At 39.3% G+C, this 14,866-nt stretch overlaps 2 protein-coding genes across 3 annotated transcripts; one reads left to right on the forward strand and one right to left on the reverse strand.

Annotated features, from left to right (window-relative positions):
• Nucleotides 1-514: 514 nt before the first annotated feature.
• Nucleotides 515-8,610, reverse strand: abraxas2 (abraxas 2, BRISC complex subunit; the record flags this gene model as incomplete). Its single annotated transcript, XM_079686976.1, has 9 exons — nucleotides 515-3,704; nucleotides 3,956-4,073; nucleotides 4,167-4,251; nucleotides 4,743-4,865; nucleotides 5,395-5,585; nucleotides 5,841-5,907; nucleotides 6,434-6,470; nucleotides 7,161-7,251; nucleotides 8,425-8,610. 9 exons carry the CDS (start codon nucleotides 8,608-8,610, stop codon nucleotides 3,145-3,147), a joined length of 1,458 nt encoding a protein of 485 aa, XP_079543102.1. The 3' UTR covers nucleotides 515-3,144.
• On the forward strand, nucleotides 8,588-13,971 carry eef1akmt2 (EEF1A lysine methyltransferase 2). Of its 2 annotated transcripts, XR_013809247.1 has the most exons (7): nucleotides 8,588-8,721; nucleotides 9,126-9,191; nucleotides 9,392-9,506; nucleotides 9,920-10,027; nucleotides 12,162-12,378; nucleotides 12,710-12,913; nucleotides 13,673-13,971. XR_013809247.1 is itself a non-coding variant. In XM_079686977.1 (6 exons), the coding sequence occupies exons 1-6, from the start codon at nucleotides 8,609-8,611 to the stop codon at nucleotides 13,768-13,770; spliced, it is 717 nt and encodes a 238-aa protein (XP_079543103.1). In that variant the 5' UTR covers nucleotides 8,588-8,608; the 3' UTR covers nucleotides 13,771-13,971. The 2 variants fall into 2 exon arrangements, 1 of the variants encoding a protein (XP_079543103.1); XM_079686977.1 differs by lacking the exon at nucleotides 12,710-12,913.
• Nucleotides 13,972-14,866: the final 895 nt, after the last annotated feature.

Genomic DNA, 14,866 nt, shown 5'->3' on the forward strand with positions numbered 1-14,866 from the left:
AAGGGGATAACAGGATGATGTCATCGTAAAAAATACTGCAGCAAGCAGTCTGCAGTAATGCATGACAGCTTGTGCAACAGTTCCAAGCGCTCAATTGTTGTTGTTATTGACGGAGATCTACACTACCCGAGGACAAACATTGATGTGCACCATAATTCTTACTTGGCATTTGTTCACCTGCGAAAATGCATGCATGCAACTCTAGTGTACAGGAAAGCCCGTCCCACTTCAAGGTGATGTCATTGAAACAAACACCAGTAGATTTTGCGCATAGAAATACACATCCCAAACAAATATTGGAGATGTGGTTTTGCAAGACTTTGGAAGAAGCTACTATCTCTTTTTAACCATTTAAGGCTCTTTCATAAAATAACCCTTATGTAGTATCTTAAACCAGCAAAAAAACATTCAAAATAAGAAAATAAATGTAGCCATACAAGTTAAAAAAAAAAAAAAAGATTTCCACATTAAAAGTACTCAATTTACAACGATAAGAAAACGAAGGCACATCATATCACATATGTATGTCTTATTTATTATCTCCCAGTTTAAGAACAATATTATCTTTGCTCGTCCAAGCAAGTCCTTGGTCTACTTTAGTCAAGTACACACATCCAGATAAAAGAGAGAAGTTCGTAGCTGTGCACTGGACTTTGTGCTCTCAGGGAGGTGTTGATGTTGCAACGGCCCACTCAGGGAAGGGTCACCCCATACAGTGAGAGTACATAAGTGTATATTTGTACTATGTTGGAACTTGAAAGGTAGGATAGAAACAATGTTAGTCCTTATGCTTCATTCCAGGAGCCCTCAGCACCAGAGCCTTGCTGTTTTATATTCTGGCCATCAAGTCAGGATTATACCTGGGGATGCCAGAAAGAGAGACTTCAAAAGCAATCATCTAGGTACTAAGGACAAGGATTAAGATCGAGGACCAACATTGAGAACTGCTTATCTATACCACCACAACAATCAACTTAGACAAGCTTTTACAGTAAGTGCCTTTTAAATGCTACCCCTCCCCACTTGTCTACTATACATTCATTATGTATTTCCTTAGTATATTCCACTACTCAAAGGAAACCATATTCCTAACAAATTAATTTTGTCATTTAATTTAACATTGTGTGATTGCGTTACTCTGGTTGATTATAAAGTAACATTTTGAGTGCCAGTTCCCCAGTTATGCATTGGCATTACACATCAGGGCAAATTAGGCAAAACACAAACAAACATTCCATACAAACAGGCCATGTAAATAAAGTGGAGCTTGTTCACAAGGCAGCGCTTCTCCCACCACCAAATGTCTTCATTTAAGTGCAACCTGCTGATCATTATGTAAGACGTTTTCCATGTGCAGTGCAATTATCTATCCATGCTGATCAAAACGGTGTCCATCTACCAATTCATGCAAGAGGAATTCACCCAGCACCCTATCAATCGAAACCTTGTTTATCCGTTGTCTTCAATGGTATAGATGTATACAAAAAAAAAAGTAATCTGCATGTCAGTCATGCTCACCATACCAAATATCAGTTATCCATCAGATTGCCACTGACTTTACATTAGAATTCCAGTTGAAAAATAATAGAGCAAGCAAAGTCACAGCTGCAAACAAGAGCTGCAGATCCATTTAGAAAGTTGTCTGTTTAAGTATTAAAAAAGGGAAAACAGCTTTAGTAAGCAGTGAGGTGTTGTTTCAGCTAGAGAAAACATCACATGATGGAAAGTCAACAAAAAAAAGCTGGACATCAACAACACATTTGTTATAATTTAACCCCTCAAGAGAGATCTGTGAATGTGTACCGTGTGCAGATAGAAACTGCCCTGAGTGGAAGGCACTGTATATTGAAGCAAGGTCCCATCACATTATCCAGGTCCATACACGTAACATTGACCCAACCAGGTCCGAATGCATGAGGTCTGCTGTCGACTATGCCGAGACAAGAAGGTGATCGCTCGTTATTCACAAGGTTATAATTCACACACACTACAGGGGGTGTCAGCCTTCCATTATGACTTTAATAGAAAACAAGTCAGTGAGAAGTGAGCTTGAATAGGTTATATGTTCATGGTCAGTAGTATTTGAGACTAACAGCACTGTGAAGTGGAAGTAGCAGCCAGGGTTTTACGTGAAAAAGAAAACAGACAGATGCAGTTTTTTAGTGGTAGCTCTCTGTGTTGCAGCAGCAGGAGGGAACCTTAAGCATCTGGTTAGTAAAGCTACAGTACATCGTGTTGCCCTGGGAGCCTCGTACAACACACAAAAGCCGAGCCGAGTTTGGCTCAGGGTGCTCGAAGAGGACTACTCAAGTGGCACAACATGACAGCATTGGTATAGCACAATAATAAAAAGAAATCTTACATTTTGTTAAGTGCAGCAAAGCGCATACAATTTCAGTGTAAACCAAAAAGGAACAAGACATTGACATTGTTGTCAAACAAATTAGATTAATTATTAATCTGACAAAAAAATATAATTATATATAATTATGTTTTTATAAAGCACCCATTTAAAAAGTGGCAAAGTAAATTTTGTATGATTAATTAGAGACTGTGGAACATACAAATAAAAAACTAATAAGTTCAAAATCCAAACGTGATACATTTGCATTTCAAGGAGTTCTAGTTATATAATTTAAATCTCTTTTTCAAATCAAACATAAAAAGTTAACCATTGTTTACCTACTTAAAAACAATTTTTGGAAGTGTGCATAATGTTCTCCTTTTGTTTTTCTTCGATCGTTAGTTAAAAAGAAGGCAAACAAATAGTGCAAGAGGTAATGCAAAAGTGGGTGCTTAGAATTGGTGAAGCAAATGTGAAACAAAAGATACAGAAAGCATGGAGCATTTAGAGAGCCAAAACATCCGCACTGAAGTACCTAAACCGACCCTATTTCAGACAGACATCTTTTCCCCCAGTGAGACACGCCTGTTAAGCCTACAAAGCATACCAAAGTTTCCCCTTAAAATGGAGATAAGACTAAGACAAGAAACACTCGCAGAGGGACACCACCTGTGCATGCCTTTCACTTTCAGGACTGGCACTACTTTTTGTCTATATTTGTCTATCTTTGATTGCTTGAGATGCCCTCCTATCAAGGTGCGTCACTTAATTGTGTCCTGTACACACACTGTGGCATGGTTCTATGTTGTCTGTGAGCCGCGAGCGTCCCCGTCCGGACCGAGGGCAGCCGGCCGGCCTTGTGTTAAAACGCTGCCAGAGGCTATTGGCAGATGAGCAGCTTCACTCACTAAGTTCTCATATTCGCTACTGTCCTCATCTTCGTCATCATCCTCCTCCTCGTCTTCCTGCCCCGCAGCTTGTCTGTCTAACGAGTCAGAGCTTGACCCGTCACCATTGCCAAGGTACGGGGTGCTGGGAGTGGCGACAGGTTTAGAGCTGACACCGAGCCCCAGGCCCAACCCGAGGCCCATCCCCAGCGGGCCGGGGGGGGGGTGTCCCGGGGAGCCCACAGCTTGAGGTCGGGGCAGCAGAGCAGCGCTGGTGGGTGGGGAAGAGGAGGAGAGCAGAGAGTCATCCTGGGACAAGAGGTCAGTGTAAGATGGAGGGTTGGGTGAGGTACTGGGCCGCTCCGGAGCAGAGGGGGTGGGAAACGTTATCCTGGAGAGAGAGGAAGCTTCAGAGGGTTCCGTGTTCTCCTCTGGAGTGGGATGGGAGTCTGTGTTTTGGGCCTCCCGCAGCCCTGTGGAACAGAGAGAAAGTTATAACTGGTGAAGAAGGTAAAGCATTTAGCTATTTTGCAAAATGTTAGCTTTAAAAACTGAGGAAATCAAGTTGGCTGGCTGGCTTAACAAAAAGATGTTTGAAAAAGGCCTGGGGGAAAGGCATGGACTCAGGAGTGTAATATATTTTGTTTTATGATCTAAGGAAAGTTAATGTTTCAAACCATTACATTTAATTACACCATTACACTTTTTAGAATCAGGCACGTACTTCTCTCCTCTTCTGTTGCCTTGCGTTTCCTGAGAGCAATTTGTTGTTTGAGTTTGTTCACATCCTCTTGAATTTTCTCCTTCACACGTTCACTTTCTTCTACCTCCCCACACACGGCCTGAAAACGAGACAAACAGGTGAAAAACTCACACAAAAAGGGAAAACAAAAAGGAATCTTGTCAGAAAACTATTTCACTACAAGCCAGCTCACCTGCACTTTGTCTTGTAGTGCACTGTAGACTTGGAATATTGTTCGGATATCCTTCATCACACCATCTTTGTCAAAGAATTCAGCCCTGGAATGATATTAACCAACATTCACATCCATTATATCATTTAAGACATACTTCTTCATATCACACAGAACAAGCTCATCCAGTTTGTTCTTTTATATTAAACATTTCAAAGGCATAAGAGTAGTTAAGGTGTGTATTGGTAAATGTGTTCATTTCTTTTATATCACAGACAAACGTCACAGGCTGTCATATAAATCATAAACTCAAAGGGCTGTGGTTTAAATAAAGTGATCTAAACTCCCAGCAGTTTAGATCACTGACACACAGAATGTTGCTCTCTATGACACACAGAATGGGTCTAAGTTTAGACACAGATATATAAGCAGACGGGTGCAGTCACATAACAGTTTCCCCCTGCAGGCAGTCACCCACCAACGTATGCTGATACCACTAACAAACAGTGGCAAGACTAAACAACAACATGAGCAACCTAAAAATGGGAGTGACAAGCGGCATGGGTGCATAGCAAAGAGAAAGCAGAGAAACCCTACCCGTGCTCTTTGATGACCTGCGTGTAGTTGAGTGAGGTGTTGGGCACTGAGGAGACTTTGTATTCCTGCTGGCTCGTGTTGCCAAGGTTTGGGATTGAGAGGGTTATCCTCTGGTTAAACCTACTGAGGAAAGATGACCAGTTAGCACTATTAAAACATACTTTTTAAGGAAATTAAGAGTATAAACATACTATTATGACAACAAAATAATTGTAACCCAAAATTAGCATTTTTTATTCAGTTAGAAGGATTCTGACTTATGAGGTCACGCATCACTTTTACATGATGTTATTTAATAATAATAATAATAATAATAAATTACATTTATAAAGCGCTTTTCCTGGTGGTCAAAGCGCTTACAAGCAAGTAAAACAAAATAACAACAAAAGTAGAAAGTGCTAAGCTAGGAGGAATAAGGGCAAGGGGTTAGTTGATTAGGAGTTGAAGGCAAGAGTGAAAAGGTGAGTTTTGAGGGATTGTTTATATATATGAGTAAGGGGCCTGAATGACTTTTGAATTTTATAACATTGATGAAGAAACTTCTTGTATAATTGTGTCCAGAAACCGGATCTTGGATTTAGAATAAAGAGACAAGATGGGAACTACCTCTATGTTTGTCATTTACCATTGTTAGTCAATATGCAGTTCTTACTTGCGGCTAGGTCTGAAAAGCACGTATTCTAGTGCGTGTGTGGAGCTGTTGGCGGTGGAGATGAAGCTGAACAGAAGGAAAACGAGGTCGGGCACACCAAGAAGCTCAGTCAGCTGTTTGTGGATGATCTGTTCCCTGAAAGACATCTGCTGCTGCGTGTTCCTCCGGAACCGGTACCAGCCAATGACGTTCTAAACAGCAGATAACAAAAAATCCTTAATGTGTGTAATTTAGTAACAATCCAACCCAATTTAGGATGAAGTCAAAACATATGTGGACTGAAACACATACAAATACATCATTAGGAACAAAACAAACACTAATAATAATGAAACCTTTAGATACATAACCATACAAATGTAATTTAAATTTAAATAATCAGTGTCTTTTTTCCCCAACAATGTACGTTGAAATGACAATAAAAAATATATATATATATCACTCACTTTCCGCCTATCTTTAAGTATGCTGTTGAGATTTCCCTCATTGAGTTTGCCTGCGTAGTCATAAAAGCTGTTGAGAGGGAAGAAACAGATAAAGTAAGTTCAAACTGAATCACCGTGTTCCTACTCCTCATTTGCCTTGGCCAACTTCTTTACCCAATTTTGTCAGATGGGGCCATCTACTGTCCAATGTCAAATGCAACTTGTGCTGAAATGCATGCAGGGTAATTTATGTATGCATTTAAATTGTCTGTATGTGTATAATGACTTAAAACTAAGACGCCAGAATCTACTCTGCAAAAAAGCATTTTTATTGAGTGACAAAAACAATAATACATGCTCAGGTCTCAGGCTCTCTACATGCATTAAACAACATCTATGGTAAGATGCCACGTTATCCTACATTACCATATTGTGTTTGTTACAACAAATATAATGTCAGATTTTCCTAAATTAAATGATCATGGCTAAAAATGTTGGCTGACCATTACTGTCTCCCTTAAGCTACTTCTGTTCTTCAAATTGCACACATCGGGCACATTTCACCATAACTGATGATAATAGTAGCTGTTTGAAAATAGAAACTCACATCTTACCTAAATAACTGTGCACAAGGATCATGGTTATGGATTTCTGTTGGGATAAAAAACAGACAAAAAACCTGCGTTTAGGTCATATATGCAATATGTTAAAAAGATATTAGCCAAAATGTGGACAATTCTAATTAAAAAGCAGAGGACTAAAACAAAAGTTTGACAATAAGGCCACACAAACAGTACAACTGAGCTCACAAAGACGGCAAGCTCTGACTGATTTATATTGGCTTGTTGTTTCAGTTGCTTTAGTTTGGTACAATACAAAATCATGTACAAAGCAGACTTTTATTCCAACCGCTTCAAATCATTTAGTAATCAGCAATACATTTGCACACTTCTGTGAGTGAAGCAAAGGAATAAGTGCTCAGCAAAAAGCTGCTTATATGCAACTAATTACATTTCACATTCAGATCCATTGAGGCATGTTTTTTCCTGAGTGGACTGGAGTTTTAAGGGAGAAATTTGAGTAGCAGTGAAACCAAACAACCCACACAACTGGACAATACATATTAACATAAAAATGTACATGTCCATTATCTCGATTACTTTTAATATGTTGACATATTTTGGCACATTACAATCCAATACCGATTCCAGTGGATTTCCGATGACTAATTTCTCTCCTTTTAAGTATCAAAATCAAAGTGAGTAAATGGCATTGATCAGTTGCTACTTATTGCTGAGATGTCACAACATTTTTGTTTTGTTTTTCTGTCTTGAGGCTTACCTACTACCTGGAGCAACTCTGCCGCGCTGATCTGTGCGTCAGTGATGCTGACAGTCTCTTCTTGCCTTACATCTCCTAATAGGAAGCCCTCCTGTGGTAATACAAAACTGGGGTTAGGGCACTAATGTAGACCTGAAACAATTATCCCATTAATCTGAAAACTGACTACAAGAAAACAAAAACAAGTGCTTTATCAAATGCCAAACTTATACTGGTTCTGAATTCTCATATGTGAGGATTTACTTTTTGTGATGAAAAAAGTAAAATCTTTAGGCTTAGCAGCTGTTGGTCAAACAAAACAAGCCCTTTGAAAACAAGGCATTGGAATCTGAGAAAGAGATATTTTAACCTTCTTGGGGGTACTGGGGCATACATATAGTATTTCAAAAAGCCAGATGGATTTGATGTTAACTCAATGGAGTGCATACACAACAACAACAAACGTATGAGAAGCACACAATTATAATTAAATCTTGTTGACAGAAGTTATTATAGTCGTTAACTGCAGGCAAACTAGTAGTCAGCAACTCTCCTATGTCGACTTTTAAAGTCTTGACAAGAGGCAACGGCATATTGACAGTTAAACGATAAACTACACAATATAAAAGAGAAATAAACATGTTCTTACGCATGCAATTCACATTGTTGGTCGGTATTGACATAAAATGAAACTGACATTAGCTAGGTTGGCTAAGAAGCCAATCGAGCAACACGGAAACGACAAAAACAATACAGTTTATTGTAGATTAGTTTTACAATTCACAGAGCTAACTTCACAGTGTAATGACATACTAAACTGATATCAGATGACAGGTCGAAGGTGACTGCAGACATTAGAACCACCGGCACACGGAAGTAACTCGACTTGGTATCTTAGCCAACATGCTAAGTAGCTAACTACTGACTATTTCCTGGAACTCAAACTTTCCCAATACCGTTTCATCTACTGACAAAGCACGTAACGTTAATCGTGTGAATGTCTCATAATGTTATACCTACACATATCAAAGATGTGCAGGTATTCCACATGAGATCAACATTAAAATACTGTTACTGTCTTCATGTCACTGCAGCTACACAGTCTGATTTAACTATGCTTGCCGGTAAATAGACGCAACCAATACTAGCTAGCCAGCAACAGGATGATGACACTGGAAAACAACACTAACTAAAGGCTTTAATGAACGGTTAGCCACATCACTGAGCAACTCATACTCAAGCAACACTTCCTTAATATATTGTCAGCATAATTGTGAGTACTTACATGATCTGAGTTGCTGTTGGCGCTGTGATAACACACAGAACTAAAAGTATAACCTGAAATGGATGCCGCCATGATGGAAACATCCCTATCAATCCCAGCGCCCCCTGCGGTTGCAAGCAGGCTCCTCCAACGCAAAGTATTCTGGGAACTGTAGGCGACGAATGACAGTCTCCTCCTAACCAGCATGGAAGTCCGTGCTGAAAGCGTGAAACAGAAAAGTGGAAATGCCTCTGACCCAGGGGACGACAGATGTTCGGATAACGATTTTGGACCTTCAATACTCGGAACGAAAGAGTAGTAAGTTTTGTGATCAGTTACTAACGTTAACTAATGATGGTTGGTTAATCTCACCAGGCTTCACAGCTAGCGTTAGCATAGCTAAAACATGCACAAACAGAGCTAGACGTGAAACATCTGGTGTCAAGAGCAAGTAGAACATTATATTATTTTAGCTATAAAACAAGCGCTGTTGACTGTCAGATGTGTAGTTCCTGTTTTTTGGAGATTTAGAATTGTAATTGGGTTGTCCTTAAAAAGTAAGACAGGAGCTACAAAAACATTAGCATATTATACACTTATTTTAAGCTTTAAGCTAATCTACTTACGTTCATTGCACTACAGTTTGTCATTTTCCAAAATAGCAACGTGCATGTGAATAGTATGTGATTAACTGATTGTCAACTTCTGTCCTTTTCCTGCAGTTGGGAAGAGGCATACCAAAGAGAACTTGAGACATTCACAGACATTGGAGATGTTGGTGAAATATGGTAATCCTATACGCAGGATCAAATGCTGGCATGGTAATTTCTCACAAGAAAGCCAACTTTTCTACTTGTGTTGACAGTACATGCAAAAGTGACATGCAAAATGTGAATATGCATAGTAAGAGCTGTGCTGAATGCATTATTTTTGGTTTCTGACAATAGCCTATGTCTTCACTAATTTCTTTGGGTTTCCTTTTTTTAAGGTTTGGTGAGGAGAGCATGAGCCGTGTGCTGCGTTGGATGGACAAAGCTAAGATTCCAGAAGATGCTTCCGTTCTTGACATTGGCACAGGAAATGGAGCCTTTTTAGTTGAACTGGTGTGAACAGAGTACACATTGTTTTATGATTTTTATTTCATGGGCAGCTAAGTGTTGTTAAAGGGTCAGGTCACCACAATCCCCCCAAAATAGCAAGAACGAGGTTTGCTTTTATATAAAGAAGTCTATATATAACGTGGGAACACAATTCCAGTGATAATTGTTGCTAATGTAGCTTTTCAGATCATCGTTACTCCATCGTTGTGTAGTAAAATGATTCTGCAAAAATGATAGCATACAGTTCAAATAATACATATTATCATGAAACAATTAGGTGATCTGAGCCTTTAATAGATAGTTTGTATATGATAGCTAGTTTTACTGTAATGACCTCCTTATCAAACTACTTTATATTTTCTATAACAGTTGATTAGCATATTTAATTGCTGTGTTTTGTTTTTTTTCATGTCAAGGCCAAACAAGGATACAGCAATCTGACCGGTATAGATTATTCTCCAGCGTCTGTAGAATTGTCCAGAAATGTTCTGAAGGCAGAGGATTTGACAGATGTCCCTGTAAAGGTGGGTGTATAACAACACTTTTGGCTGCGACAAATTGATACAGTCTTCACAAGAAAATGTAAAGGATTTGTGGGTGATAAAATATGGCTGTACTTTTTCCACTGGAGCATTCACGCTACGTCAGACTATTATAATTTTCCACGTGTGTTTATGTACTGTTACAAGCTGGCTCCGTTTGTAACAAAAGGAAAGAATATCCAAACAAAAGTTGCCCAAAACAATCATTTATACCAAACTGGTCACAACTAACAACTAAACAAACTGAGGAGTGCTGGCCTGGTGCACAGGGCAGGGCAGCCGAGAGAGAGCGAAAGCCTGTTCTGCAGCCCTCTTAAATCCTCTGGAACCAGGTGCCACAGGTGGGTCTCATCTCTCCTGATTACAGGACCTGACTCCGCCTCCAGACTCTCAGTAAGGAAAAACAGCACAGGTTACAACAGCACCATACACTGGACAACCACAGGGTTGTCACACTACTCACAAGTTAAAGTGCCTAGCAACCCTGACGATGATATTTACACTTTTAAATAGATTACTGTTATGCTATGTATGTATCTATACTGTAGTACTTGGTAAACGGCATGAATAACGATTTTCCGCTAAATTTAAATTCACTCAATGTAAGTGCTGCAACGAAAGATCGTAGTGTATCTGGTGGATGTTATACCATGCACAAACGACTCATTGATACAAAAATGATTTCCCACTATTCCCAAATGCCAAAGTTACAATATAGCCTTCAGCATAGCATGTGGCGGCCTGGGAAGGTTAGAGGAAACTCTCCTGTGTTTACTATGTGGGAGAGTTGGATAGGAAGAAGTCCCTGGATGCGATGGAAGTCTGCCCACCATTCAGAATAAACCACCAGAAATGAATTGGCAGGATTTCACACATCTTTCTAACATATATATATATATATATGCAAGAAAAACAAGGTAAAAATGCAGGTCGGTCTATAAGGGCTATGATGAGTGAGTTTTCATATGTGCATAATACAGATGAATATATATATTATGCATCCCGCACCTATGACTGTGTGCTTTGCTTGGACAGAAAGGCTTCTTCTGAAGTCAATATTGACCTTAGCTGGACAGAGGCAGCACAGAAGTTGTGTGTGTTAGAGAGATGGTATGTTGGTATTTCTTTAATGCTGCCTCATGGCAAAAATAATGTGTATGTGTTAGTGTGCATGAACGGAGTCAAGAGTTGCAGCCACATGATCCTTTGACAGGTCTTACTTCAAAGGTCATTCTTTGTTTCAAATCTATGTCAAGCCATTCCTCCATTTACATAATTCTCCACCTTCTGCTCCTTTGAATTCCTTCATTCCTTCAACACATTCACAGTTTTCCATTTTACAGCCTCACACTCAAATTGAACTTGCACTTTGCAACAATACATAAGCATTTCTGTCTCTAGTGAATAACTGTTGATGGTCTTTCATAAATCACACATTTTGTGACCCATGGTTAGTGAGAATGTGGCTCTTAAACTCACCCTGGGGATCTGGTGCTCTGTCCTCTGTGCAGATAAAGGACTCCTTTCACTGGTGGTATGGTGGGTCAGGAACCTCCACTGAATTAACTGCTGTCATGTCAGCAGTTGGAATTTACTTTTAAAGGTGGGGTAGGTAAGTTTTGAGAAACCGGCTCGAGATACACTTTTTGTTATATTCCATGGAATGCTCCTAACATCCCGATAGCAATGAATATCTGTAGTGCTTTGAAAAAAAATTCATAAAATAATTTCATCTGTTGAAGCCGTGGTACTGTAAAAAGCACGACCAATCATTTTAGCTGGCCCGGCTAAAATAACTGGATGGCCTACCTGCCTGCCAGCTTTCCATCTGTGCACAAACTTATCTCGTGCCCTCATCGGTGATGTTCGTGTGTGTTGGAGGAGGGGCTCAGTAAGGAAGTGGCAGATTTTGTCCGGTTGTGTATTTTCAAATTCTAGCGCACTCGAGTTGGTTTCTCCAAAATTACCTACCCCACCTTTAAAGTTGACCAGTGAGGTATCACACATTGCATATTATTCACCCTACACATAAAGAATAACGTTTAGGGTGTTCTTTCTATGATTGATCAACAGGTATACTTTTTCTTAATTTCTCACTTTGTACTCTGTATTTTAGGAGATGGATTTCTTAAACTGCCAAGGGGAGCTAAAGGGTTTTGATGTCTGCATTGACAAAGGAACATTCGATGCAATAAGCTTAAACCCGGACGACTCCACAGACGGCAAAAAACTCTATGTCCAAACTCTAAAAGATGCTGTCAAGGACAAAGGATTCTTCGTTATCACTTCCTGTAACTGGACAAAGGAGCAGCTGCTAGAGCGATTTAGTGAAGGTGAGTGGTAAATGGCTGATCATTTTTTCGTTACATTATGTTAAATGTTGTTAATTAATTTATGAGAGGCGCTTAGGATTTTCGTAATCACATAATGCACTTCTCTAACAGTCATAAAAGACACTGCCTCTCCAAAAACCAACCCAATTACAGAGGTCATTTACTGTAAACGTGATCCTTTTAATCAGACGTTTTAAAAAATCTAAATCACTAGTTCAAATCCTTCCTGATGCAGTTTTGGTTCAGCCTTAGCATTGCTCAAGCAGTTTCTAGTTCATTATTTTCTGTCTACCTGCAGCATTTTAATCGTCTGTTTTATTCTGTCTCTTAGTGTCAGCTACTGTTGTTCAAAAGGGACACCCACTTTGGCTAGCAATTGAAGCAATGAAGGAGCTTTGGGTCAGAATCAGAGAAAAAAGGGTCCCATGTTAGACAATAGCTAAGTGGACTTTTCATTGATACAAGGAGCCTGTAAATATGTGTACAACGTACCCTGGTTGATGCTGTTCTGACCAACATTGCCTTTAGTTAAGAGGTAAGGGATATTTAAAAAACAACACACAAACATAGCCCCTCCTTTTGGAAATTTGACATAGAAGTGCACTCTTGTGCTACAGTACAATCTCGATAGCTACTTGATAACATGCCAAGATATGCAGCAATATACCAACCAAGCATGGAAAAAAGATTAGCTAGCAAACACGGCTATAAACAAACCTTGATTTGAAATACTTTCAAAAAACTTTGCCAATATTTTAAAGGAAGAAAATACTTTCTGTTTGAGCTCAAGAATACACCCAATGTGTTTTGTTGAGTAACACCAAATTTATATAACTTTTTTTTGTTTACAAGAAATCTCCACAGGGCATCTTTTTAATTGGATATGTGCCGTGTTGTATATCGGTTGAATAAAAAGGGAAAACGTTTTGTCTGACCCGCATTCAAAGACGCAGACACAGTTAAACAGCTGCTCCAGTTACCTGGCAGGTTGTTAAGCTGCAGGCAACAACAGCCTTGTAAAGTCAGAATTTGGGCAAGCTTCCATTAGCTGTCACTCCTCTCAGTGTAGTCACTCCAGAGAGCCTGCAGGGGGCCAAAGGGCCTTGAAATCTCATCCGTCACACTGACAGGCTGTCTTTACAGGGTCCCAGGAAGTACCACAGATGGTGAATAGATAGTTATTGACTCCCAGTTCTTCTTCTAACCCCGCTGTAGCCCTAGTCAACAAGAAAATGTTGCTTTTCCGGTAGTTTGCATTTCTTAAACTGCACATTTTCTCTCTGTTTCCTCACAGGATTTGAGTATGTACAAGAGTTGCCTACACCTAGTTTTCAATTTGGAGGAAAGACTGGCAACAGTGTGACAGCACTCATCTTCAAGAGAGTACATTGATTCACAAGTCCCCCGAGGATATTTTATTATGCCATCTATTCTGCAGGTTTTCTCTCGATCATAGGAAATTGTTCTACGTTTTGCAGTCTTTTTATGCCATACCTCCTTCATTTTTGATAAACAATGTGTTATGTAGCAGATGTACAATGTAACTTAGTGGGACATTTTTCTTTAAATAAATAGTTTTTGTTTTGTTGCTGCCTTCTTCTTGCATTCATTACATTGCATTTAGCTGACGCTTTTATCCAAAGTGACTCACAATAAGTGCATTCGACCAACAAGATACAAACTTGAAGAAAACAGAATCATATAAGTGCATCAGGTTTCATAGAGCTAAAACATTTCAAGTGCTACTCAACTGGCTTTCGATAAGCCAGCCCTTTATTAGTATGTAAGTGCTCTGTTAGCAATTCTTTGTTAGTAATTCTATCGCTCGAAGTGGAGTCGAAAGAGATAGGATTCATCCTCAGAACTTAAGGAACCGGTTCAATATATTCATTTAGTTCGTTTGACAGTTTCACAGTTAATGTTCTTGCTTTCAAGAGACTTCCATATGTGAACTCCTTACCCTCTCAGATGACACTTATTTGACTAATATTACTTTCCCGAGGCTAACTGTAGTCCTATTTCAGCCATAATATTATTCAGTCTTTTGTTTGTTGGATATGTTACCCCTAGAGGAAAACATCTATTTTGTTTTCATTTTACAGAAGAGAAACTAGATACAAAATAATATGTACAGATCATTTATTCCTTATTCAATAAAACATCTGATGGCCCCTCAAATTACTTTGCAAGGAACATGTTGGGAGGACTGACCCACTGTTGTCTGTTACCAGGTAGTTAATTGCATCCATCTTTCATGTCATGTGAAAAATTACCCATACAACAATGGTTAAACTAGAAACCAGCAGAGCTTGGGGTCCTGAGGACCATGATTAAAAACATCTGACCTAAAGAATAAACAAGAGGCCAATCTTTGTGGAAGAGAAGCCTGTCTGCCATTTCCTTTCTCTATGGTGTCATTAATATCTGTCAAACTCAGGATCCTAATTGCAAGCTGTGCCAGTGGTCCAATGGGAGCTGTGGATGTTGA

This window comes from Notothenia rossii (assembly GCF_949606895.1).
Source record: "Notothenia rossii genome assembly, chromosome: 6".
Classification (NCBI taxonomy): domain Eukaryota; kingdom Metazoa; phylum Chordata; class Actinopteri; order Perciformes; family Nototheniidae; genus Notothenia; species Notothenia rossii.